The sequence below is a fragment of the Equus asinus genome, unplaced genomic scaffold (assembly GCF_041296235.1).
Source record: "Equus asinus isolate D_3611 breed Donkey unplaced genomic scaffold, EquAss-T2T_v2 contig_793, whole genome shotgun sequence".
In the NCBI taxonomy this organism is placed as follows: Eukaryota; Metazoa; Chordata; class Mammalia; order Perissodactyla; family Equidae; genus Equus; species Equus asinus.
In genome coordinates, this window is record NW_027225508.1 from 3,033 (window position 1) to 29,607 (window position 26,575).

A 26,575-nucleotide genomic window follows, 5' to 3' on the forward strand; every position below is an offset into this window, starting at 1 on the left:
CTTCATGACCTTGCATCTGGCAATGATTTCTTGGATATGACGGCAAAAGTACGGGCAACAAATGAAAAAACAGATAAAGTGAACTTTATCAAACAAACAAAAACTTTTGGCATCATGGAAGACTATCAAAAACTGAAAAAAGGGTCAGCCTGGTGGTACAGTAGTTAAGTTTGCACACTCTGCTTCAGTGGCCCAGTGTTGGTGGGTTCAGATCCTGGGCACAGACTTACACACCGCTCAACAAGCCATGCTGTTGCAGCAGCCCACATCCAAAATAGAGGAAGACTGGCACAGATGTTAGCTCAGGTCCAGTCTTCCTCAGCAAAAAGAAAAGGTTAAAAAAGACTCAGGTCAATTCTCAGTTTTTCAGGTGCTGAGTACATATAATTAAAAAAAAAAAACAACTCAGAGAATGGGAAAAAATGCACACCAAGTATTGGATAAGGGACTTGAATCTAGAATATATGAAGAACTCTTACAATTGGACAATAAAGTGACAATCCAGTTAAAGAACGGGCACAGGATCTAAACAAACATTTCTACAAAGAAGATGCACAAATAGCCAATAAGCAGATGAAAAGCTGCTCAACATGACAGTCTTCAGGGAAATGCGAGTCAAAACCACCAGGAGACACTTCGTGCCCCCTAGGACACGCTGTCTACAATCAGCAAGACACAAGTGCTGGCGAGGGTGTGAGAGATCGGAACCCTCCTACGCTGCCGGTGGGAATGCAAAATGGGGCAGCTGCTTTGGGAAATGGTCTTGTGGCTCCTCAAAGCGTTAAACATGGTGTCGCCATGTGTCCCAGCAATTCCACTCCTAGGTGTGTATATCTGAGAGAACCCTACACCTGCACACCAAGACTCGCACACGCGTGTTCCAGCAGCCCTGTGCACCACAGCCCAAAGGTGGGCCAACCCAGACGTCCATCAGTTGATGAATGGATAAATGCACAACGGGACGCTGAAAGGACGTGCCACTGACACACGCCCCAATACAGACGAACCTTGAAAACACAGGCTCACTTGTATTTTTGCTTTATTTTGCAATAAAGCACTTCCTTTATTGCTCCTCGCTTTACCGCGCTTTGCTTTATTGCGTTTTTCACCAGATGCTCCACCAGCAAAGAGAAGATGACTTGCTGAAGGCTCAGGTGCTGGTTAGCATTTTTTAGCAATATGGTATTTTTTAATTAGGGTATGCACTTTTCTTTAGTCATAATGCTATCACCCACTTAGACTACAGCATAGCATAAACCTAACTTTTATCTGCACTCGGAAACCAAACAATTCGTGTGACTTGCTTTATGGTGACATTCACTTTGTTGTGGGGGCCTGGAGCCGAGCCCCCAGTGTCGCCCGGGTCTGGCTGTGTGCTGAGGGAAAGAAGGCAGACACAAAAAGCCACACATGGTATGGATCTGTTTACATAAGATGTCCAGGATACTCGAACCTACAGAGACAGGAAGTGGATTAGTTGGGGGTGGGGGAGGGGGGATGACAGCTAAAGGGTACAGGGTTTCTTTTAGGGGGTGACAAAAATGTCCTCCAGTTGACTACGATGATGGCTGCACAACTCCGGGCATACACTGCATTGTGCTGAGTTGTACGTTTTAAATGGGTGAACTGTGGTCCGAGAGTTATATCTCAATAAAGCAGTTCCAACAAGAAAAGAGGACAAGCCCTAAAAACTGCAAGCAAAAGGAAGCACGTGAACCATTCAGCAGGTGGAACAGAACCTGCTCACAACACACATGGACGGAGGGTCAGCATCCAGAATAGGAAGAGACATTCCAGAGGGGAGGGTGGGGATGAAGAAAGAGAGAGAAAGCACCCCGGAAGCACAGGGGCAAAGGGGAAGCACAAGCACCCCAATGCGGCCTGAAGGCGGAGCTCAGGAGCACAGCCCAAGGCAGCCCGATCCATGGGGGAGCGGGACGCGTCAACGCCAGCACCCAGGAGGGGCCGTGCCAGCCGCCGGCTACACGGGAGCCTTCCCACGCGGCTGAGGCGATGTGGGAAACCACGATTGTGCTCGTCTACATGTGTCTACACATGTCAACATGGATGGCCTGGAGACATGCCACCGAATTTCAAAACCAAATGGTGAGACAATGCACGGGGGATCATGTGTTAGGCTAAGTTCAAAATCGACATGTTGCTGCGCATGGACTGTGGGTCCACTAGCACCCACCCTACACAGGGAGAGACAGGGGGCAGGAGGGCGCAGAGGAAGGGCCAGGCTGGACCTCAGGGGATCAGTTGCTTAAAAAATGCAAAGGTGAACGCTGCTCCATCTGGGAGGGCAACAACGCACAGGCATGTCTGTCTTCAATATTTGGCACAACCGTTAATACAGAGTCTCCACTGTGTTTCAGATCCTGAAAACAGAACACAAGCACCAACCCGTGAACGTGGTGCTGCCCAGAGGCAGCACGCAGGGCACCCACCTTGGCCACCTTGCCCATGTCCTCCATGGTGGCTCTCTCGTGCGGAAACTGGGCGAAGGTCCGCTCAATCTTGGCGATGACGGCATCGACGTTCACTGTCCCCTGCGGACGGCCTCGGGGGGAAGTAGAAGGTGGGGATGCTCTGGCTGCTGGCTGGTGGCAGGGGCTCCTCCTTTGTCTGGACCTGAGAAATGAGACAGGTGGTGAGGACTTGGGAACAGGAAACATCGTCCTCACATGAACCCGTAACAGACAGGGGCGGCACCGTTCTCAAAGTGAGCGCACGGGGCCACGGAACCCCAATGTGCACAGAACGCCAGACAATCCTGGGGGCCAACTCCAGCCATGAGGCCACCCGCATCCGAAAGGTCACACACCACAAGAGAGCGTCACATACCACTGATCCACACTGCTGAGCCTCCCCCAGCCCTGCCTCAGTGTGACCCCGCAACAGTGACAGCTGACGGCCCAGGCTGCCAGGGAGGCTGGCACAGGTCCTTGTGGGGAGCCTGCCCCGCAGTCCTCCTGGGGTCAGGGTCCTCCAGGCGGGCCGTCAATGGCGCTCGCTCACAGCCAGGACAGGTGTGGCCTCTCTTTGGGGCCCACACCTGCAGTCGCTGGTTCCCACGTGTGCCTCCCGGAGAATGGGACGTACGTCTGTCACCTGACCTGGGATGGCCCTCCGGGAAAGGATCTGGCCCTGCAGCCTCTTTCTCGCCAGAAGGCAGAACGGCAGCTGAGCCACCCCAAGTGAAGCCAGCACCTTCAGCAGCAACTACTTCGGAGAAGTTTGACCTCCTGACATGCTTTCCAAGACACAGTGGTGTCGGGACGTGCCCTCGGGGATTCAGGGAGCTGACCTGCTGTGGGGCTGTCGTTACAGGCGGAAGGGGGGACTCTGTATATAAAACACGGTTGTTTAAAATGCCCCCAAGCAGAAAGAGCTGTTCAGTGGACCCGGTTAAGGAATGACTGCCGAAAGTTGGCCCCAGGCCGGGTCTGCAGCACCGAGGGGGGAGAGGCTCTGAATCTCCTCTGAGGCCGAGCCCATGAGGCTCGCTGTTCCCACTACGGTGGGCACGGTCGCCCAGCAGGACTCAGCAGCATCTCCCTGCTGACTCAGGAGAGGCCTTCTGGGGCCAGAAACAGCTCCTGGGAGCCGGGTCGTAGACGGCCGCCGAGGACCAGGCACCCGGTCGGCCTCGACGGGCAGTGACGGGGAGGCACAGTCTGGCCCATGGACGCATCTCCGGTCTACACCCTACATTCTCTAGGGCTGGGGACACGAGGCCACAGTCTCAGGAGGCAGGAACAGCCCAGCGTCCTACTGGGGAAGGACTGGACTGAGCAGCAAAAACCCAATGCCTGAGGCCACGGGGGCTGATGGGGCCGGGAGTGGGCAGATGGTCAGGAGAGTGCACTGTGAGGGTCCCCAACTCAACAAGGTCTGGGGAACCCAATGCACACGGGACACCACGGGACCACATAGGACCTGCAGACCCTGAGCGTGCAGGAGACACACACACAACACAGCAGGCCGAGGAAACACCACAGAGGGTTCAGGGCCGGCCCAGTGACCGGGCACATCGTGGTTCTTACCCAGAGGAATGGCACCGCCAGCAGGCCCGAACGTCCAGGTGGGGGGTCCCCTCCATGCACCACGGGGCACTCACATGTCAGCCACCCTCCCCAAGGCCGAGTGACAGAGCACAGCTCATGCAGCCACCGCCTCATGCCACAGGGACCAGGGGCTGGAACACCAGACACCAACAGCACTACCAATTTGCCACCAGGATACACAGTCAACACGGCTCCCCACTGAAACCTGCGGGTGTCCTACACATCTCGTCCTGCAACGGGGGCCTCTTCACCACCCAGCTGCAGCCTCTGGGACCGGCTAGTGTCCTCCTCAGTCCATCAGTCCATCTCAGGGACGGCCCATGTTCTCTCAGTCACGTCTCGGGATGGCCCCACGTCCCCCTCACTCATGTCTTGGGATGGCCCCCCACGTCCCCTCAGTCACGTCTCAGGATGGCCCCACGTCCCCCTCAGTCACGTCTCGGGACGGCCCTGCATCCCCTCAGTCACGTCTCAGAACGGCCCTGCATCCCCTCACTCACGTCCCGGGACGGTCCCTCGTCCCCCTCACTCACGTCTCGGGAGGGGCCCATGTCCCCCTCAGTCATGTCTCAGGGTGGCCCCGCATCCCCTCAGTCACGTCTCAGCATGGCCCCATGTCCCCTTCAGTCACATCTCGGGACGGCCTCGCGTCCCCTCAGTCATGTCCCGGGACGCCCTGTGTCACCTGTCTGTTTTCCCTCCAGCACTAGGAGGAGGAGTCACTTGTAAACGCTTTCTGTCCTGCCCCACTGACGTGACCCACAGACGACAGCAACACGTCCAGAGGTGTTGCTGTCCTGAGTCTGCTGTACTGGGGGGCTATGGGGAGAGCCTGCAGACGCACGACAATGAGCCCTGTGATCACAACAGGGCAAATAAAACAGTCAGGGGTTTGACGCAGGGTCACCTCAGTGCTGAGAGCCGAGAGGCAGATGTGGACGGCACGGTGATCAGAAAGGAGAGGCTGCAAAGGGCGGCCCTGAGGTTCCGGCACCTATTGCAGGCCGGCTGTGCTGAGCGAGGTGGATCTGCCATGGACGGTGGGAAGCACGAGGACCACACTGTGGACTAAGCCTCAGAGCAGAGCAAAGGCTGGACGATGACCTCGGGCCCACCCTTCACGAGACTCGGCCCGAGTCAGCACCCAGGGACACAGGCTGATCCCCCTCCTCCCAGCCCGGGATGTCCTGTTCCACGGGGATTGGGTTACAGTGTCAGAATCACTGAGTCCTGATGTGACAGCCCTGCACAGCAGCACTGAGCCAAAACCACACCCACCGTGGCCCAGGGACAGGCGGGAGGGGAAGCCACACCCAGAGCTGCCTCCTTGGAAGGAGAGGGTTCGGTTCAACAGATCTGCTGGGGGTGCCCACGATTCGCTTTGAGGAAGATAACTTTTCCCCTCGATTTCTGGAACAAAGACTGAGGGCCATTTTTCATTTTTTTAATTTTTTGTGAGGAAGACTGTTACTGAGCTAACATCTGTCCCAATCGTCTACTACTTCATATGAAGGAGGCCGCCTCAGCGTGACTTGACGAGCGGTGCTAGGTCTGCGCCTGGGATCCGAACCCGCGAACCCCAGGCCACCGAAGCGGAGCCTGTAAACTTAACTGCTGTGCCCCCGGGGCAGGCCCCTGAGTGCCTGTTTCCTTGCCTTGTGGCGGTGGTTCCGTTTTCCCGTCTTTCTCTTTTCTTCTCTCCCGCGAGGCGGAATGAATTGCGAGCCCAATGCCCTGAGCTGTCGGCCACAGTCGCTGCCCTTGTACCTTTGTGCAATACGGTGTTGGTGTTTCCTGAGCACCGACCACATCTTCCCATGAGCCATCTCACTCAACTGCCGCGTTCAGGACAATCTGTGACTGACGTGCCACCAGCATCCTGTATTCACGGTGGGAAAACTGAGGCACAAGGAGTCTGGCGCTCCAGGCAGAGGGCAGGGCACCTACACTGTGGGGTGGCTGCCCCTGGGCTGGTTCTGGAGCCGTTGTCAACCATGTGCCTTCTCCCCAGTCCATGGCTGGGCTGACACAGACCCCTGGGCTGCTAAGTCACAGGGACGTCGTTCGCTGCTGGTCAGCGCTAGGAGGCCGCGCACCTGGTCACCTGGGAAAGGACAAGGAAGAGGGATGACAGCGCTGCTACGCCTCCATGCAGACACACTGCTCGGCCTCTCGCCTACGACCAGGTGTGATTCCTGAAAACGAGGTTGCTGTCACCGTGTCAGCCGGCTTCTGCCAGACCCGTTACACAGTTAATACTCAGGCCGGTCCTGAGAAATGGACTTTGACAAAATGGACAGAACGTGACAAAGAACTTAAATCAAATCTTCCTGCGGCTGTCAGTGCACAGCAATCCACCACGAGGCTCACCCTCGCCCCCCTGGCTGGCCCGAGCGTCCCCATGGGTGCCCTCCTCCCCCTGGATGGCCACAGGCACACTCCAGCTGGCGACGGCGTGATGCTGACTCCACCACACGAAGCCCTGAAAGCAGCGGGGTGGGCTCACTGGGGCGTCCTGGACATGTGGTGTCAGGCCCTGTGTCGCTCACGCCCACTATCTGTGCCCCCCTCCTGTGGAGACATAGGGACATTTCCTGCCCAAGGGCTGCCAAGCGACAGCTCTGGAACCTCGCTGGACACTCACGAGGAAGTCTGTCTTCATCTGCACAAGTCACGCGTGGCGACCAGACCTCCTCATGAATCCGCAGTCTACGCAGATGCGAATCCAGGCTGGGATCCGCGAGCAAGGCTTTGCCCTGGGGTCCTGGCGGCTCTGCCTGGGGAAGTAACGTGGCCTTTGTGCCCTGGTGACCTCGCGGTGACCCGGCCGCCACCACACGTGAGGGGAGGGCGGGAGGCCAGCATGCCCCTTTGTGGAGCAGCAGCAGCAGCAGCGAGTGCTCGTGGCTCCTGTCCTAGGCGTGAGGATACATGCGAGCACCTCCTGAGGGGGCTTTGGGGGCCTGGTGTCCCTGGTGCTGGTGTCTGCACACACCACAGTCCTAAAGGTGGGCGGTCCCCACCACGGGCTAGGCGCCTGTCCTGCGTTGTTTAAAGGTGAGCGAGTGCAAGAAGCTTACAAAGGCCCCAATCTGAATGGGAGCACAGGGAGGCAGCCGGCACGGCCTCAGCACCGCAAGAGTGTGGCTCGTCCACGTGCTCCTGCGGGAGGAGCTCCGGGGGCCACCACCATCTCCGACACCGCATTCCCTCCTGCCCCGTCAGCAGAGGGCGCTGTCAAACTGAGGTTCCGCCGTCTGGGGGAACTAAGACACCACACAGGCATCATGCTCCACCCCCACCATACTCTGAACCAGGTGGAGCATCTCCTCATTTGTCTAAAAGGCAAGGACACCATCTTCCCTGCCCCTTCTCTACTCCACGCTGTGCCGTCATTTCTGTTCCTCCTCTGACCATTCCCAGGGCGGCACGTGTCTTCGGCTTTGTGAGTTTTGTCCTCCGTCCCCAGGCCCCACGTCTTTTTATTTACTTTGTGACGTCTGTCACCACACGGGAGTTTTTAGATCACGTTTGTAGTCGGCTTCATTCTCTCGTTGGTCTAACAGATGGTCCAAGGCAGCACTGGGAGCTACTTTATGACATCTGAGCACGTGCCCTGTGCTCACGAACTCAGAACGACCGGCACCACGGGGACAACGTCTGAGGTCTGTACAGTGGCCCATCGACCCTCCCATGGCCCTGCTGGGCGGGGAGGCCTCGGACAACAGGAGAGGCCAGAGGTATAGAGAAGGACATGGGGGGCCAGTTCCAAGGAGGATGGACACCGGGCCCCCGTGATGCAGGCTCGGCCGCAGTCCGAGAGGGAGAAGCTGATGGGCCACCCGGGCAGAGGGGCCAGCCTGGGCCAAGGGCACGGGGAGCCCCAGGTCCTGTGTGGGCCTCGCAAGGGGCAGAAACCACGCGTCAGGAGCAAGTTCACCAAACCTCTGTGGGTGGAGACGCGCCAACGTGTCTTCCGAAGCTGCAAAGACTGAGCACTCTAGGAGGCAGTATTCACACTGCAGGGGATGAACCACATCTGACGGTTTCTACCCGCTTCCTGAGCACATGGCGCAGAGATTCCCACGACAGCGATGGCACCGGCTCAGTCACCTGTTCCTCCTTCTCCATCCCCCACCGTCTGCTGGTCCGCTTGTCTCCAGGGGCAGGAACAGGAAGGGGATGGGGCCCAACAGCCAAATGGGCCTCCCAGTCAGGACTGGCGGGGAAGGGCCTGCTGGTCGCGATGGAGACACACACACAGACGCACACACACGCATGAGGCCTCCACGCCCAGGGCTGCCACGCGAGGGCCTGTCTCTGCCTCAGCTCGTGTGTCTGTTCCTGGGGGTGGACACACAGCTCGCTGATCTCCAGGAACCCCTCGCCTCGTGCGGCAGCCCGGGTCCTTCTGACCCTGGAACACAGCAGAGCTCCTGTCTTCCTCTGCTCCGGGCCCTGAGGCCTGGCCCCGAGGACACACGCATAGCTCCATGAGACATGACCTTCTGGACAGCGGCACAGGACGAGCAGAGTGGGACACGAGCGAGCTTACTGCCTGGGGAGCTTGACCATGGTGGAGGGAGGACGCCCACATGGGCTGCGCAGTGAGAGACGGCCCCTGTGGTCAGAGCCATGCGGACGGGGGGAATTTGGGGGGAATTTGGCAGATGGAGGGAGGGAGGAAGGGAGACAGCTACAAACTTAGGGGCAAAGACACAACCACAGGTCTTTGGTGCTCTTGACAGCGCCCTGCAGACACCCCGCATGGCCACACTGGCTGCTGCCAGCAGGAGGGCTTCCCTTGAGGGTGCCACACGTCCCTTCCACCAACACGCTGGTACAGGAGGACGGTCCCCTGGGTCAGGAGTTTGAGAACCACTGCACCACAGCTCCCTGGGGCACAGCGGGTGTGTGGAGGCGCTAATGACTGCCCCTGTCACTGCCCACCTCAGGGCCTTTGTGCCTACTGTTCCCAGGCGCCCCACAAACACTGCCTTACCTCATCTAAGACCATGATCAGATCCCACCTGCCACTAGCATGTCATCAATAGACAACACAACACCCCCCGCCTGAGCCCACTCCCACCTGCCGTCCCCTCACACCAACCATCACCCCAGGTCACAAGGTCATCCCTGACACACCACACATCCCACCCCACCTGCCGCCCCCTCATAGTAACCGTTACCCCAGGTCACAAGGTCATCCCTGACAGGACAAACATCCCACCCTACCTGCTGCCCCTTCACAGGAGCCATCACCCCAGGTCACAAGGTCATCCTACACACCACACATCCCACCTCACCTGCAGCCCCCTCATAGGAACAATCACCCCAGGTCACGAGGTCATCCCTGACAGAACACACATCCCACCCCACCTGCCGCCCCTTCACAGGAACCTCACCCCAGGTCACAAGGTCATCCCTGACAGAACACACATCCCACCCCACCTGCCGCCCCCTCATAGTAACCGTTACCCCAGGTCACGAGGTCATCCCTGACAGAACACTCATCCCACCCCACCTGCTGCCCCCTCACAGGAACCATCATCCCAGGTTACAAGGTCATCCCTGACAGAACACACATCCCACCCCATCTGCTGCCCCCTCACAGGAACCATCACCCCGGGTCACAAGGTCATCCCTGACAGAACACACATCCCACCCCATCTGCTGCCCCCTCACAGAATACATCACCGCAGGTCACAAGGTCATCCCTGACAGAACACACATCCCACCCCACCTGCCGCCCCTTCACAGGTACTGTCATCCCAGTCAGGCTCTGTAGGCTTTTCTGTCATCCCAACTAGAAGGTGCAGCTACCCTCCAGTGCCTGGCACAGAGCAGGCCCCCAGCAATATGCAGTGATGGAACGCACATCCCAAAGAGCTCCCCTGAAAGGAAAACACCTTTCGCTGTGTTCGGAAAGCTGCTACCTCAGAGAACTTGGCCACATGACTCTGTTTCCCTCTGTCCACAGTGAGTCTCTCCCAGCCTGGAACCTTCCATGTCTCTCACACTCATGGGGAAGCAAGCGTCTCCCACCAACTCACTCCCTGAGGCACAGCGCAACACTGGATGACCCAGTTCTGGTGCTGGACTTGCAGGATCGACTCAGGGAGAAGTAAATGCTAACATGTGTGCTCTTTCTGCGGCCCTGTCAAGACCCAGGTACCCGGACCAGCCCTTCTGAGGAAGGCAGCTGGAAATGCTGGGGAGAGCACTTGACAAACATCTTCCTGAGTGCCTCACGGACTGGCAAGAGAGGAAGGACTCTCAGGGCACGGACGCTGGGAAGGGGCACCCAGCGAGGCCAGGAGAGGCTGGACAGGCGCTGCCTTCAGGGAGTGCACTCAAGGGGGTGAAGTGACCGTCACCTCACAGTGTTGCAGAGCTCGGGGACAGGAGGCAACATCCAGCATCCTCGACGGAGGCTGCCCCCTGAGCGGGATCCTGGGGGCTGCCCCTGCAGTGAGAAGAATGAAGTGGAAATAAATCCCCACCAACCTCTGACCCCAGGAAGGAAAGGACAATCATAGGCCTGAAAGCTGGTGCTGCATCAAGGGGCTGTGGGCAGGGGTGGTGGCGAAGCTCCCTAGAGCTCACAGCAGACTCCCAGTCAAGTGTGCAAACCAAATGTACATCCTGTGCCTGGTCCCCAAACCCTCCAGCCGACGACATCAGGCTGCCACAGATCAGCAGTGCCCGGAAGCAGCAAGATGTGCTGAGGTGAACCATCCTCAACTCGGGACTCAGAAAACGCCCCAAGTTCCAAGGAAAGTGAGGCGTTCATGATCAAAATGCACAAACACACATGAAAGGAAGGCACCATGGGGGAGAGCCGGCAAGCAGGGAGCAGCTGGGCTGGCGAAGACTCCGGACTCTGACGTTGTTGAGAATGAGAGCCGACACGCTTCATATATCAAGACAGGGAGAGGCTTGAAGATGCAAGAGTGAGGAGACTTAAGACAGCCCCAAATAAAACGTCCAGAAGAACAGGAAACACACTTGCTTTCTGGGTTGGAGAGCAGAGCAGCACAGCTGGGAGGGACTCGTGCCCCGGGAGGGAGGAGACGCAGGTGCTGAGCCTGCAGCTGCAGAGCTGGAGACACATCCTGAGACCCGAGGCCCAAGGAACCCCAAGCAGGAGTCCTTGGAGCGACCCACACTGCACACCGGACGACGAGACTGGACAACATCCAAGACAGCGGCAGATCCTCAGAACCTGCCACAAGGAGACGGAACGGAACAGAAAAGGGGACCGTCTCCAAAGGAGCGACCCAGGAGCCCTGCAGCCAGCTTCTCGACAGAAATGCAGGGGCCAGAGCTGGAGGAGAGCGGCTGCCCTTTCGCCCAAACGCCACCTCCCGGGAGGTGTCTGCCACACAAAACCAACATGGAGACAGTTTGAGACCAAAACGGAAGAAAAGCAAAAGCGAGCCGGCCACTGTCAGCAGACGCTGGTCCAGGATGTGCGGGGGACCGTGCGTCAGGCAGAAGCCAAGTGCTCCTGACGCAGGTCGGAGATGCAGGAAAGGGGCGTATGGGGGGCAAATCTCAACACGCTGACTGTGTGAATCATCATAAGGCGGCGATTTTATTTCTTTTTAAAAACCCTCCGAAGGCAACAACAGCAGTATAAAATGAATGGGGTCATGGAATGGAAGTGTCTGAGAGTTTTGTTTTTTTTTGTTGAAGAAGATTAGCCCTGAGCATCTGCCGATCCTCCTCTTTTTGCTGAGGAAGACTGGGCCTGAGCTAACATCCGTGCCCATCTTCCTCTACTTTATATGTGGGACGCCTACCACAGCATGGCTTGCCAAGTGGTGCCATGTCTGCACCTGGGATCCGAACTGGTGAACCCCGGGCCGCTGAAGCAGAACATGCTCACTTAACTGCTGCGCCACTGGGCCAGCCCCCATCTGAGTGTTTTGAGCTGGAAGGCAAAGGTATTAATTTTTCACCTGGAAAAATCCAGTAGTGGCCATTTCTAGGATGAGCAGTCAGCTAGGAGCAAGGGAATACTCCAAAGTAGGAGAGGAAAAGAGAAAGAGGAGGCAAGAATGGACAGGACGAAAATAAACCAAGATGGACGAACAGTCATAACACGTGGAAACAGACAAACGGCACAGTTAAAAGATGAAGATCAGAAGGAAAAAGAGAATCGTGTCTATTCACAAGAGACACACATAAGACGTAAGGGTGCAGAGGGTGAACATCTTCTCAAAAGACGGAAAAGGGTAGAGGGGCCGTGGGGTGGCTGGACTGATGTGCACACAAGAGGTGGAGGTGTGGACAGTACTAGAGAGAGACAGGGACCGCGTCAGGGCAGGCGACCAGGGGAAACGACATGCCTCAGAGCTGGCCAATGCCGGCCCCAGGAGCCCCACACGGACACGGCAGACGCTGCAGGGAAAAGCAGAGGTCCAGCCCCCAGGGAGGCCGGGCCCAGCTCCCCGGAGCGATGACGGAGCTGACGGGACAACGAGAAACAAACAGCCTGCTGCAGACACGGGAGATTTACAAGTTTAATCTCCGGGACAGAAATAGATGCGGCCCCAGCACAGCTGCAGCTCTCACATTCTTTTCCAACACACAGGACGCCGTTGGGGGCTGGCCACCTCCTGGGCCGCAAAACAGGTCTCAGCAGGTCCTGCAGGGACCGTGGGGCGCATTCCCCGACCTCCAGGGGACGCGGCCAGATGACTGGAATGAACAAAAGTGGCAAAAACACACACGTGTGTGTGTGAAAGGAGAGTCCTAAAGTACGGCTCAGGCCTCTTAAAAAATGACAACCAGCCGACCAAGGGGCATTCGGGTCCCCAAGCCTCTTGCCTGGGCTCCCACCCGCCCCGCCCCACGCAGGCCCCCTGCAGCCCCGATCAAGGGGCACGGCCTCACGGAGAGCTACTTCTGTAGAGGGCCCCAGCCGCCTGCTCCCTGACTCGACCCCACTCCTGGGACCTCAGACTCGCCCATGGGCCTCCCAGAACACACAGTGGGGCGGAGCGGTGCCCCCACGACCAAAATCCAAGCCCTGGGATAAAGCAAAGGCATCTCTTCTCCCGCAGAAGGGTGTGGGGGAGCCCAGCAGAAATCCGTCCAGCTGTGTCTCTGGGGTCACACCTCCCAACACCAGCCTCGGACGGTCAGGTCCCAGAGGGGTCAGACGGCACATGCTGGGACATCAGATGGGTCCCTCCGACTCCAACGGGCCAGGACAGGGCACAGGTGGCAGAATGAGAGCAGGCCAGGCAGGGACGCTGGGCCGGAGCGGCCAAGCCCAGCAGCGTCCTGGGCGGCCCCGTCTGAGACCGGATGCAGCAGCAAGGCCGGGACGGGGCCCTGGACGGGGCCAGGGAGCTCAGGGGGACAGCCTGTGGATTCCAGGTGAGCCCAGGCCCCAAAGATGCTGCACCCAACAGGAGGCCCCTGTGGGCCGCGAGCTTTCTCCTCGGCTCCCGTGGACCCTCCACCCCAGCTGGCAGGAGGTGCGCCAACTAAACGCGTGAACGACACTCCACGCTGACAGATGGGAGCCAGAGGTCAAAGTTTAACACAGGGGAGCCAAAGACAACAACGGGGGAGCCAGGCCCTGCACACGGGTTCGTGCGAAGGATCTCCCTCCAGCACAGGAGGGGCCGGGCTCACTGTGGAGGCTGCTGGGCCAGCCGCGTTCACAGGAGGGAGCAGAGCTGTGTTCCCAACACTGACACAGACGGGGGAGCCCGGCTGAGCGGGGTCCCCGGCCTGGACACTGTCAGCCTGGCTCTGCACCTGCCCCACAGGACGGGCTCCCAAGGGGGCGTGTGTGCGGCTCTGGAGTGGCCTGTGAGGGGAACCTGCATCCACAGCCGAGTGGACAGAGGGGCCGCTTCCAGCTGCCAGGGTCCTGGGAATGTGGATCAAAGGGGGTATTCATGACCCTTCCTGCAGGGTACTGTGACCCCACCCAGACTAGGACCCCAGACTGTGGCCCACTTGCCATCTGGGACAGGCAGAGCTGGGAGGCCACGCTGTCACCCCAGGGAGGGGAGGTCAGCTCAGAGTCCAGGACTGTCCCCAGGGGGTGGCCACACTGGGGTCTGGAATGACGCTCAGCGGGGTCTGTGTGCCCTGAAGGACCCTGCAGGGAGGCTGGACAGCGTGTCCGGGCCCACAGCAAGGTGACAGAGTGGAGGAGCAGAGGCGCCCGTCAACTGTGCCTGAGCCTGTTTGTGGAGAGTGGGTGATGGGACCCCCGGGGTACAGGACGCTCAGGACCCCTTCCAGCGGGGTGAGCCGAGCATGTCCTGGGCCTGAGAGAGCCTGCAGTGACCACCGGGAGTTGGCGCTGCTCGGCGCCCAGAAGGCCCGAGAATCCCTGGGCAGGGTGGGCGGGTGGACATGGGAGGCGGGAGCAGGGATGGCTCCACTGTGGACGGCACAGCCGTGCCCCAGGGTCCTCTGCTCCGGGCCAGGGGGGCCCACTGAGCGGGTGGCGTGGCCGTCAGGCTGAAGCACCACCTCCCTCCCTCCACCCCCAGCCTCTCCCTCTACCCCCAGCCTCTCCCAAAGATGTTGGCTGACCCCCCCAAGGCTGTGTCCCGAATCCGCCCTCCAACATCTTGGGATGAAAGGAGCCAGGAGAACTCTCCTTCTGCTCCTCCCACAACCCCCATGAGAAAGACCCACTGGTCCACCGCCTGCAGCCCAGGGAGCACTCACGTTACGCAATGCACATCGTCACGGCTGAGAAGCAAGGTTGAGACATGTTTTCTGTGACAAGAAACAACTTCCCATGAAATGAATTCATAAAGTTTGATTCCCAAAAAGTGATTTTCATTTGATAAGCAGCAGCCCTAAAGCAATGCAGACTTTCCTGCATGGGCTCTGTGGGGAGCCGGGCCCCCAGGCACGACCATCCTGGGCGAGGCTGGAGGGATTTCCGGGTCTCCCACACAGCCCAGTGGACCATCAGGAGAAACCCTAACTGCCCCACATCTGTTTTCCTATCGTCAAAGCAGGACCCGCGTGGGGCAGATTCCACTCCTGGGTCTCCAAATGCAGGCACTTTCCTTAAAATCTAGGGACAGACTCACACCTTCCCCAGCTGCAGACAAAACTTCAGAAGTTGGAAGACACAAGACAGGAAAAATTCCCAAGCTGTGTAAAAGCTGAGATATGATCCCAGAAAAACTCCCATTAAAATATCAGCAGAAGGCAGGTCTTTTTTTCCCCCAGATGGCCCGGTCTGATTGGATGTCATTTTTTTTGGCCACAACAGGACGTTAAGTCCTGGCCTAGAGAAAAAGTGCGGGTGTCTAACTGCAAGAGGTGAGGCGTTCAGGAGCAGGAGCCCCGGCCCCAAGCCCTGTGGCCCTGCCCCCAGCACCGGCCCAGAGCTGAGGCGAGGACAAGATATGCCACGGAGACCCCTCGAGTCACAGACAGACTCTGGGGATCACGGGCTGTCTGATGCTTCCAAACGACTGGGTCCCTCAAACTAACTCGTAACACGTCCAAGGTGTAGACACAGCAGGTCTTACTCCTCCGAGCACACACAACCATGGAGAGGGTGTCTACACGCCAACTACTCACTATCAGCACCGAGCCATCCACTTGCCCGGCCCATGTGTGCAGATCCCCACAGCCCAGTAAACACCATGTGGCCGAGAAGGCCAGGCGTCCCACAGGGCCGTGTCATCATGGAGATGGCCGTGACCATGGGCCAGGCTTCCCACCGGGACCACAGGGTCAGGTCCCCACCCGAGCCAGAACCTGTCCACGCGCTGGGGGCTTGCATCCTGGCCACACCGCGGCACCTGCCGCCAAAACTCCAGCAACGGGCGAGCTCTTAGGAGCTCTCCCAGCGACTTCACGCGGGACCCACGCTCCCTGCACGGGTGGGTGCGAGCAGCCCCCGCCCCCCCCACACCAGGGAGGGACTCGGGAGGGACCCGGGTGGGCCGGGGGGGTGACATGCGGCAGACCTGGACCTGCTGGAAGGCCTTGAGCCTCTTCTTGAAGCGGGAGGGCAGCACGAAGTCGCAGCCGCGGGCCAGTGAGGCCAGCTCCTGCCTCAGGCTGGGGTCCTGGCACAGCGACGGCTCGTGGAGCCGCATGTCGGCTCGCGTGGGCCGCCAGGGCCCGGGCCAGGCACCTCGCTCTGGCTCTTGCTCTCGGGGCTGGGCCTGGCTGGGGCCGCTGGGCTCGGGGCGGCAGCTGCGCCCGGCAGGACGGTTGGGGTGGCTGGGCTCAGCGCACTCCGTGCGTCGCTGGCCAGGCGCTGTGGGGGCCGGCCCAGGCGGCGCGCGTTCCACAGGCTGAGGAGGGCACATGGCTGGAGGAGGGGTGGCAGGCCACCCCTCCCGCGGGCGGGCGGGCCGGCGGCTGTGCAGGTGGGAGGGGACAGCTGGCGCGCCCTGACGGAGCAGCTCTCTGCGAGGCTGCTGAGGGTGCGGGAGGCCTTGCAGGGGGCGGTGTCTGCAGGGACCCCGGCTGTGGCTCAGTGTGGACGCACAGGGCACAAACAGGTCAGCAAGGACAGCCGATCTGGGGCAGATCTGGGGCCGCCTGCCAGCGCTCGCACAGCGGGGAGGTGGCGCTCTCCCCAGAAGCAAAGCCTGCCTGCCCGCCCACGACTAAAGGGGACCTGCCACAGGCTCCTCGCGGAGGAGCGGGTTCTACGCTGAGGCCCCAGCCTGGGACCCAGATGCAGCCAAGCAGCTGTTCCCTCCCTGAAAACGCACTGGGAACAAAGGGGTCTGCCCGCCCCAGCTTCCCCTGCTCGTTAGAGGCTGAGAAAACATACTGAAGCTGCAGAGGACACCGGAAAGTTTTCTCTTCAAAAATCGGGTGAGGGGGTGAGTATTCTGGCTTCTGTAGTCTTGGTGCCGGTTCCACACGACAAAACGTAGAATGTCAGGACAGGGCAGAAAGTACCACAACATACAAGGTAACAATATGGAACGACAGTGTGGAACGTCACGACAAAGTACCAAGTAACCAGAACGTCCAAAATAACGACAGTGCACAAAGTACCAACAGGGCAGAACGTAACCACAACGCAGGATGTAGCGCTAACGCACACCATAAGGTAGGAGCCAGTCACATAAACGTCAACAGGGCAGCAGACAGCAGGTGCACTGAGGATGCGGCCAGCGGACACACGGACACCCGGCACCTCCGCCCGCTCCCGCAGGAAGGACCAAGGCTGCAGTGGGGGCCGAGTCGCCTGGGCCCACGCAACTCAACAACAAAACATCAAACAACCCAATCAAAAAATGGGCTGGAGACATGAACAGACATTTCTCCAAAGAAGATATACTGATGGCCAATAGGCACAGGAACAGATGCTTATCATCGCTGATCATCAGGGAAATGCAAATCAAAACTACACTAACATATCACCTTACACCCGTTAGAATGACAAAAATATCTAAAACTAATACTAACAAATGTTGGAGAGGTTGTGGAGAAAAAGGAACCCTCATACACTGCTGGTGGGAAGGCAAACTGGTGCAGCCACTATGGAAAACAGTATGGAGATTCCTCAAAAAATTAAAAATAGAACTACCATACGATCCAGCCATCCCACTACTGGGTATTTATCCAAAGAGCTTGAAGTCAGCAATCCCAAAAGTCCTATGCACCCCAATGTTTATTGCAGCACTATTTACAATAGCCAAGATGTGGAAGCAACCTAAGTGCCCAGCAACAGATGAATGGATAAAGAAGATGTGGTACATATATACAATGGAATACTACTCAGCTGTAAAACAGAACAAAATCATTCCATTTGCAATAACATGGATGGACCTTGAGGGAATTATGTTAAGTGAAATAAGCCAGCAAGAGAAGGATAATCTGTGTATGACCCCACTCATATGAGGAATTTAAAATTATGGACTAAGAACAGTTTAGCGGATACCAGGGGAAAGGTGGGGTGGGGGGTGGGCACAAAGGGTGAAGTGGTGCACCTACAACACGACTGACAAACATTAATGTACAACTGAAATTTCACAAGATTGTAACCTATCATTAACTCCATAAAAAAGTGTTAAATGTATATCTTTTTTTACTTATCAAATACTTAAGGGAAAAAAAGACTACCCATTGTAGGACAACTTACTCTGAAGTAGACACTCTCACATATGGACAGTGGTAATAAAAGGATTTAGAAAACAACTTGGCAATAAGCCTTTGATCTCTTGAGTAATTCTGCTTCTTTTTATCTATACAAAGAAAATAATTCTTAATAAATAACTTTACTCACAAAAGATACTGATCTATGAGTTATTTACAACAGCGAAAACACTGTAAATAATTAAAATGTATAATAATGGCTAAATAAACAGGTATGCATAAAAGTCATACAATATCATACCATCCATTAAAAATAATTCAAAAAAGTTCAATTATAATATGGAAAATAGTTCACACTACAATGCTAACCAAAAATAGCAGGCTATAAGTTGTAGACAAAATATGATCACAACTATGTTTAAAAGCACATGAGGTAAGCCCTGTGGGATAGTGGTTAAGTTCACGTGCTCCACTTTAGCGGCCCGGGGTTCATGGGTTCAGATCCCAGTCTCAGACCTACACACCACTTATCAAGCCATGCTGTGGCGGTGTTCCACATACAAAATAGAGGAAGACTGGCACAGACGTTAGCTCAGCAACAATCTTCCTCAAGCAAAAAGAAGATAAGCAACAGATGTTAACTCAGGGCCAATCTTCCTCAACAAAAAAAAATACAATAGGGGGCCAGCCTGGTGGCATAGTGTCGTTAAGTTGGCAGCAGCCTGGGGTTCACAGGTTCAGATCCTGAGCACAGACCTAGCACCACTGTCAAACCACGCTGTGGCGGCATCTCACATAAAATAGACGAAGATTGACACAGATGTTAGCTCAGCAACAATCTTCCTCAAGCAAAAAGAGGAAGATTGGCAACAGATGTTAGCTAGGGCCAATCTTGCTCACACACACCAAAAAAAAAAGGAAATAAAATAAAATAAAATAAAACTATTACAGTAAAATACTGTCAGAAATATTAATAGTAGGTGTTATCTAGATGATAATATTATAGGTGATCTTTTTCTACCTTTTCATATTATAAATTTATCGCTTTTATGCTGTAAAAGTTCTGTTTTCTTTTTTAATTCATGTAATTTTCTTTTATAGTTCATAAATGAAGATTGGAGATGTATGAGGTAAACTAAACTTAAAAGTTGAAAACTTAATTTTCCTAAGATTTTGCAAGGTAATCCACTCCCATTCAAGAAATTACTCATATGTGCATGTGTTTTTAGTTTTAAAATTATAGTATCTATTTACAATGCATTATAAAATATACAGCTCATTTATTTGTTAGTATCCATAATAACTTCAGTTATAAATCAAACAGTATTTGATAGTTAGCTTTTCACACCTCCTTTATTTACAAGTTTACTCCTTGCTTTAGTGTTAGAAATCTTATGTCCTTATTCAAGTAAAATTATAAGAAATTCTATCAAAATCTTCCAAGTATTAATTACATAAGCATATAAAATAAAGTCTAATTGTCTATAAACTTTTTATGCCTTGATTTTAGTCGCAAATGTGATACAGGCCCATACAGGTTTCCACTACGCTGCTGAATACTTAACCACTGCTTCCGGTTGTTAGGGTAAATGGTGGAATTTTTCTCAGTGGGTCCACGTGTCTTGGGTTTCCTTACAAAAACTTACCAAATTTTAACATGTGCATTTTATGCACACTGACCTGATTTAAACCTCATGAGAACTTTATTACAGGAACCTGAGGCTCAGAAAGGCACTTATTTGCTGAATGCAATAAGGGAGTTAAATAATTTGCACTTACAGCTACTAAGTGGAAAATTAGGAATTCTATCTCCAACCAAAGCCTACGCTATACTGCACCCCTTAGGGGAACTCCAGGCACAGTGACAAATATAATTTAATGAATAGAAAAAGTAGTTACCCTAAAAGATAATCCTCAAAAAACTCAAAATCTGAAGTACAGTTTCTACTGAATGTGTATCGCTTTTGCACCATTGTAAAGTCAAAAAATCGTTAAGTTGAACCACCATTAAGTTGGGAACCGTCTGTACTTAAAAGGACTATGGACAAACTAAGACGTCCATGAAAGTGCTTTCAGTTACTAGAGCATACTTTTCCAAAGTTTTTCATCTTTGTTCATTGCTATCTTTATTGTTTTATATACGCTCATTGATTTAATTTACTTTTTTAATAAGACACTTTATGGACACATGAAATTACCCGAGTTCTCTGGCTTTACTGCTCATGCTTAAGCCACTGTGCTTACCACACTATTTTCACTTGGACATAGCAGCAACTAAAGATAAATCACTAACAATAAGAAAAGTAAATCATTTTAAAATCAATTCCTAAAACTTCCAACTAAAACTGGAACCGATCCTCACAAAGACCAAGACTTGACAGGCGTTACAAAAGTATTTCAAACAAAGGACAGTACGAAAACTAAAGCCACAGACAGCTATGGCATTTCACATAGGACCATTTAAAAAAAAAACAAAAAACACTAACCAGTCAGCTACAGCCCATAAGGAGCTTATAAGTCCTCACTCCTATGCTCACAACAAGAAAAAAGATAAAGGAAACTGTAAATCAATAACATCTTAGAAAACTGAGGTCACAGGGCAAATCACCACTGAAAACACTGGAGACAGGCAGATACAGAGAATCACAGCTTATCTGGAGTGGGAACACTTCAACAGTAACTGACAAACTGTAGGAGACCAAGTATGGATCAGCCTGAGAGTTAAAATATCTTGGGGTCCCAGTTTTGGGGGGGGGCCCACACTTTCCTGGGTTTTACGTCCAGGAACCCTAGGAGGTTTTCAGGTTTTCACAATGAAGATCTGAGGAAAATCCTCTTCTGCTTTGAGCAGGAGAAGGGGAAAGTAACCATACTGAAATATGCCCAGAACATTCTCTTCTTAACAAAGTCACACCCTGAAGATAAAGTACTTTAGCAGAGCATCATCTACCTGGAGGAAGAGCAATTAGGCAACCTCAGCCTCCACCAGCCTTCTTGTCTCACCGAAGCTGGGGGAGGGAGGGAGGGCTAAAAGACACTTTTGAAGGTCACAGTCCAGGGACTCAGGACCACTAGAAAAAAATGAGATTTAATCGTAAGATTACAGAACACTTTCCCTCCCCAACTGCTTATCACCCCATCAACAGGGATCCACCATAACAACAGTGAATTACAAGTGAGAATACAGCAAGATAACAGACTCTGTTTAAGAAGGAGTTTTTACTTAGGGAAATCCAAAGAAAACAGGAAGAAAAAAATTAAAACAAGGAAACTAGAAGAAAATGAAGCCTCTGTCACCTACGGGTACAGCAAATATTAAACACAACCCAGTTCCTAGTGAGATTAACATAAAAGCTCACACTAAAAGCCTGATTACCTCAGTTCCTATCACCAGAAATATCATATTTGGCTTTCAAAAAAAATTGCAAGTCATGCTAAAAGGCAAGAAAAAACACAATCTTAAGAGACAAAGACTGCATTAGAACCAGACTCAGATAAGACACAGGTTTTTGGAATTATAAGACAGGGGAATTAAAAATAACTGTGACTAGTATGATAAGGTCTCCAATAAAAAAAAGCAGGTAACGTGCAAGAATAGATGGGTAATATAAGCAGAGAGATGGAAACTCTATTAAATAAAACAAAAGGAAATGCTATAAATCTAAAACACTGTAAAAGAAATAAAGATGCTTTTGATGGGCTCATCAATAGACTGGACACAGGCAAGGAAAGAATCAATGAGCTCGAAGAGGAAAGAACCAGTCAGGTTGATGATACGTCAACAGAAATTTTCCAAACTGAAATGCAAAAGAGAAAAGAGAGAAAAAAAGAAAACAGAAAAACTAGTAACTATAGGACAATTACAAAAGTTGTAACATACACATAATGGAATAAGAAAGAGAGAGAAAAGAGCAGAAGAAATGTTTGAAATAATGGTGGGTGGAAAATCTTCCAGAATTAATGATAGATACCACAGACGCAGGAAGCACAGAGAATATCAAGCAAGATAAATACCAAATATCTACACCGAGCTATATCATATGCAAACAGGCAAAAAAACAAAGACAGAGAAGAATTTTAAGAAGGCAGAAGAAAGACACCTTATCTAAAGAGAAACAAGGATAAGCATTCCATCTGACATGTGGTCAGAAACCATGCAAGCAGGAGGAGCACGGAATAAAATATTTAAAGTGTTTAAAGGAAATAAAAAAACCACCAAGCAGGAACAATGTATCCAGCAAAATGATCCTTTGAAAGCGAAAGAAAAATAAAGGCTTTCTCAAACAAATGAAAACTTAAAGAATCTGTTGCCAGGAGACTTGCCTTGCAAGAAATGTTAAAAGAAGTTTTTCAAAGAGAAAGAAAATTATATACGTCAGAAACACACATCTGATAAAGAAAGGAAGAGCATTAGAGAAGGAATAAATGAAGGGAAAATAACATCTTTTATGTTTCTTATTCTTAACTTACCTAATAGCAAAAATGTATCGGGTGAGTGTGATCCCCTTACAGATAAGAGGAAGAATTGGGAACGCTCTATTATCAGGTACCTACACTATTTGTGAATGGTATGGTTTTATTTGAAAGTAGACTCAGACTAGTTATAAATGTATATTGCAAACTGTAAGACAACCAATAAAAATTGTTTTAAAGAAGTATAATTTATAAGTTAAAAGAGGAAAGAAAATGAAATCATATAAAATGTTTAAAACCAAAGGCAAAATGGGGAAGATAAAAAGAAAACAAAGAACAAGTGCAATGAATAAACAACAGCTACAAACATGGCAGATATTAATCCAAATATATAAAAATTAACTTTAAATGTAAATGATCTAAATACATCAACTAAGAGTCAGAGTGTGTCAGAGTGTCAGTGTGGATACAATCAGGTGTCAGAATGAATTAAAAAACAAGACTCAATTATATGTTGTCTACAAGAAACCCACTTGAAACATAACAATATTGGGGCTGGCCCGGTGGCACAGCAGTTAAGTTCGCATGTTCCGTTTTGGTGGCCCAGGGTTCGCCAGTTTGGATCCCAGGTGCAGACACGGCACCGCTTGGCAAGCCATGCTGTGGTAGGCGTCCCACATATAAAGTAGAGGAAGATGGGCATGGATGTTAGCTCAGGGCCAGTCTTCCTCAGCAAAAAGAGGAGGATTGGCAGCAGTTACCTCAGAGCTAATCTTCCTCAATAAATAAATAAATGAATAAATAAGTAAATAAAAATAAACATAACCATAGTGATTTTAAGTAAAGGGATGATGGGGGAAATGGGGACTTGTTGTTTAATGGGTATAAAGTTTCAGTTTTGCAAGAAGAGAAAGTCCTGAAGATTGGTTGCACAACAATGTAAATGCACTTAACACTATTGAAATGTACATTTAAAGGTTAAAATGGGGGCCAGCCCAGGTGGCCCAGTGGTTAAGTTTGGCACGCTCCACTTCGGCAGCCTGGGTTCAGTTACCAGGCACAGACCTCTGTCAGTGGTCACGCTGTGGTGGTGGCGCACATACAAAAAGAGGAAGATTGGCAACAGATGTTGCCAGGGTGAATCTACCTCAACAACAACAACAACAACAAAAGGTTAAAATGGTAAATATTATGTTATGTATGGGTAGTTCACCACAATATTTTTTTAAAAAGTAAAGGGATGTATATTCAAGTCCTTTGCCATTTTTTAATTGAGTTGTTTGTCTTTTTGTCACTGAGTTGTAAGAGTTTTTTATATATTCTAGATAGTAAACCCTTATCAGATATATGATTTGCAAATATTTTTTCCCATTCTGTAGATTATCTTTACACTCTCTTAACAGTGCCCTTTGATGTGAAAAAAGGTTTTAATTTTAAGGAAATCCAAACTATTTTTTCTTTTGTTGTTTGTGTTTTGTGCATCTTATTTAAGACACCACTGGCAAATCCAAGGTCATGAAGATTAGCCCCTATGATTTCTCCTGAGAGTTTTATAGTTTTAGGTCTTTAATTTAGGTATTTGATCCATTGTGAGTTGTGGTATAAAGTATAAGGTAAGGATCCAATCTTCATTCTTTTGCATGTGGATATCCAGTTGACCCAGCACCATTCACTGAAGAGACTATCAAGAAAGGTATACAGTTTTTGTCAGGGATGATAAAAGAGCTCTGAGTATAGATGGTGGTGATTGTTACATACTGTGAATGCATTTAATGTCACTGAATTGCACATTTACAAATGGCTAAAATTATAAATATTGTGTTAGATATATTTTACCACAATAAAAATAAATGTGAGATACTACTTCACATCCACTAGAATGGGTATAATAAAAAAAGATGGACAATAGGATGTGTTGGTAAGGATGTGGAAAAATTGGAACCATGATACAATGCTGATATGAATGTCAAATAGTATCGTCACTTTGAAAAACAGTTCTGAAAGTTCCTCAAAAAGATAAACAGAGTTACCACATGACCCAGCAATTCCACTCCTAAGTATATACCAAAGAGAAGAGAAAATATATGCCCAGACAAAAATTTATACACACTCATAATTCGATTCATAATAACCAAAAAGTAGAAACAAACCAAATATCTGTCAAATGATGAATGGGATATTATTCAACAATAAAAAGAAATGAAGTTTTAAGTCATGCTACAACGTGGATGTACCTTGAAAACATTATGTTAAAATGAATGTAGCTGGTCACAAAAGACCACATGTTGTATGATTCCTTTTATATAAAATATTCAGAATACACAAATACATAGAGATAGAAAGTAAAAGAGTGGTTGTTAGGATCCAGGGTAGAAGTTGTGAGGGGCAATGAGGCATGCCCACTAATTGGTATGGGGATTCTTGTTGGAGTGATAAATATTGTGGTGACTATACTAAAACCACTGAAATGTACTCTTTAAATGGGTAAACTGTGTGGAATGTGATTTATTTTAATAAAGCTGTTATTTTAAAAAAATGACGCACATTAACTGAATTGCTGATAGATCTTTTGACAGTAATTGCACTGGAATTTTGTCCTTTAATACAATTTCTAGCCCAAAGAAGAACGAGGGAGGAAAAACCTAACTCAAACTAAAAGATTTAACATGATCTGAAAATATTATTTGAATCCTGAGCTTTAAAAGGAATAAATAGGAAGTAATCAATCTGTAATTGCTTGAATTTTTTGCTTCAGCAGAGATTATAAAATTATGGAATGGAAATAGAAATTAAAATAATCTGTTATAAATATACATATTTTTTAACTTATCTGTCAAGACAATTATTTTGTTGCCTTTTGAGGCCAAGCAGTAGTGAACATTGATTGACTATATTAAAAATGAGCAGAAGCAGCACAAGTTCCTTCCACCAAGGATCTCACCCTAGGATATCAACTCTTTAATGAAGCTCTGCTTTCTGAAAAATTCCACATTCAGTATTAAGAAAAAAACCAAGTGTCCACACTTTATGTTCATCAAGGGCACAAGGTTTTTACAATGTGATTTTACAATTTCTGTTCTCTATAATAAGATTTTTTGGCCTTCAACTCTACTTGAATCTTATTATTGTATTACTTTCTATTTAACATTAATTGCTTAATATTAATTTTGTACTGGGACACAGAAAGGACCAAAGTACCAGACAGTCTGGCAGGAAGCTTGTGCCACAAGTAAGGGAAGTCAAATGGTATCTTCCCTTTTTAATTCTTCAGAGATCTCTCTAGAGATCCTCTAAAAGACCTAGACTTTTTAAACCCACGTGCTTCTCTTGACCCTTGAGAAATATTAACATCTTAAACTTCAAAAATTTCTGGGAATATAACAAACTTTTGTTCCTTTTCAAAAAGAAAAAAAAGGAGGGGAAGAGAAAATACTGAAACAAGAAATAAACAAGACTGGTGTCTATTCTACATCATCTCAAAAAATCATTCAGGCCTCCCAGCCATCTAAGGATATAAAAATTAAGTATATGAGACAACAGGTCACACCAGCATGGGTAACACAGAATAGTCATCTTAGAAGATTAATTTTATTTTTCTAAAGACAGCGTCCAAAGTTTACCACAACCAACATGGCATTACTGAAACGTAAGACCTTCTCTTTGAGTCCTCACACAAGATACATTAAAAGGTAGTCCTTCACAAATAAGTATCCTGCATACAAAGAGCCACGGAAAATCTCTTGAATACCACTGAAGATTTCTCTAAAAACAAAAAGGAGGCGATCCTTTTTTTTCACAAAACCTTGGATCTAACTCATTTGAGTAAAAACTCAGAATAGCGGTTCTACATTTTGTAGAAGCCATCTTAAGACTTTGCAGAAGTAAACGGAAGAATTCATAAGGAGTTGATCAGAAGCAAACTAATTCTGTACGCCGTGCCTAACCATTAAAGTTACATGAAGATTAGCATAAAGAGAGGGCTCAACTAAGAAGAAACAAGAGAAAATCAGTAAGTTCTGCAATTC

The 26,575-nt window shown here is 50.8% G+C and overlaps 1 protein-coding gene across 2 annotated transcripts; it reads right to left on the minus strand.

Annotated features, from left to right (window-relative positions):
• Window positions 1-479: 479 nt before the first annotated feature.
• On the minus strand, window positions 480-18,354 carry LOC139044296 (serine/threonine-protein phosphatase 2A regulatory subunit B'' subunit beta-like). 2 transcript variants are annotated; one of them, XM_070503725.1, is made up of 2 exons: window positions 16,043-18,354; window positions 480-2,628 (listed from the first exon to the last, which is right to left on the minus strand). In XM_070503725.1, exons 1-2 carry the CDS (start codon window positions 16,388-16,390, stop codon window positions 2,515-2,517), a joined length of 462 nt encoding a protein of 153 aa, XP_070359826.1. In that variant the 5' UTR covers window positions 16,391-18,354; the 3' UTR covers window positions 480-2,514. The 2 variants fall into 2 exon arrangements, with proteins under 2 accessions (XP_070359826.1, XP_070359825.1); XM_070503724.1 differs by having other exon boundaries at window positions 484-2,634; window positions 16,043-18,322.
• Between the last annotated feature and the right edge of the window lie 8,221 nt (window positions 18,355-26,575).

Excerpts from the sequence above, each read along its gene's own strand:
- LOC139044296 (XM_070503724.1), bottom strand. The coding sequence starts at position 16,390 with ATGTGCCCTCCTCAGCCTGTGGAACGCGCGCCGCCTGGGCCGGCCCCC. Across the intron at positions 2,635-16,042 it reads AGGCCTTCCAGCAGGTCCAG|GTCCAGACAAAGGAGGAGCC; the intron begins GTCTGCCGCATG and ends CTCATTTCTCAG.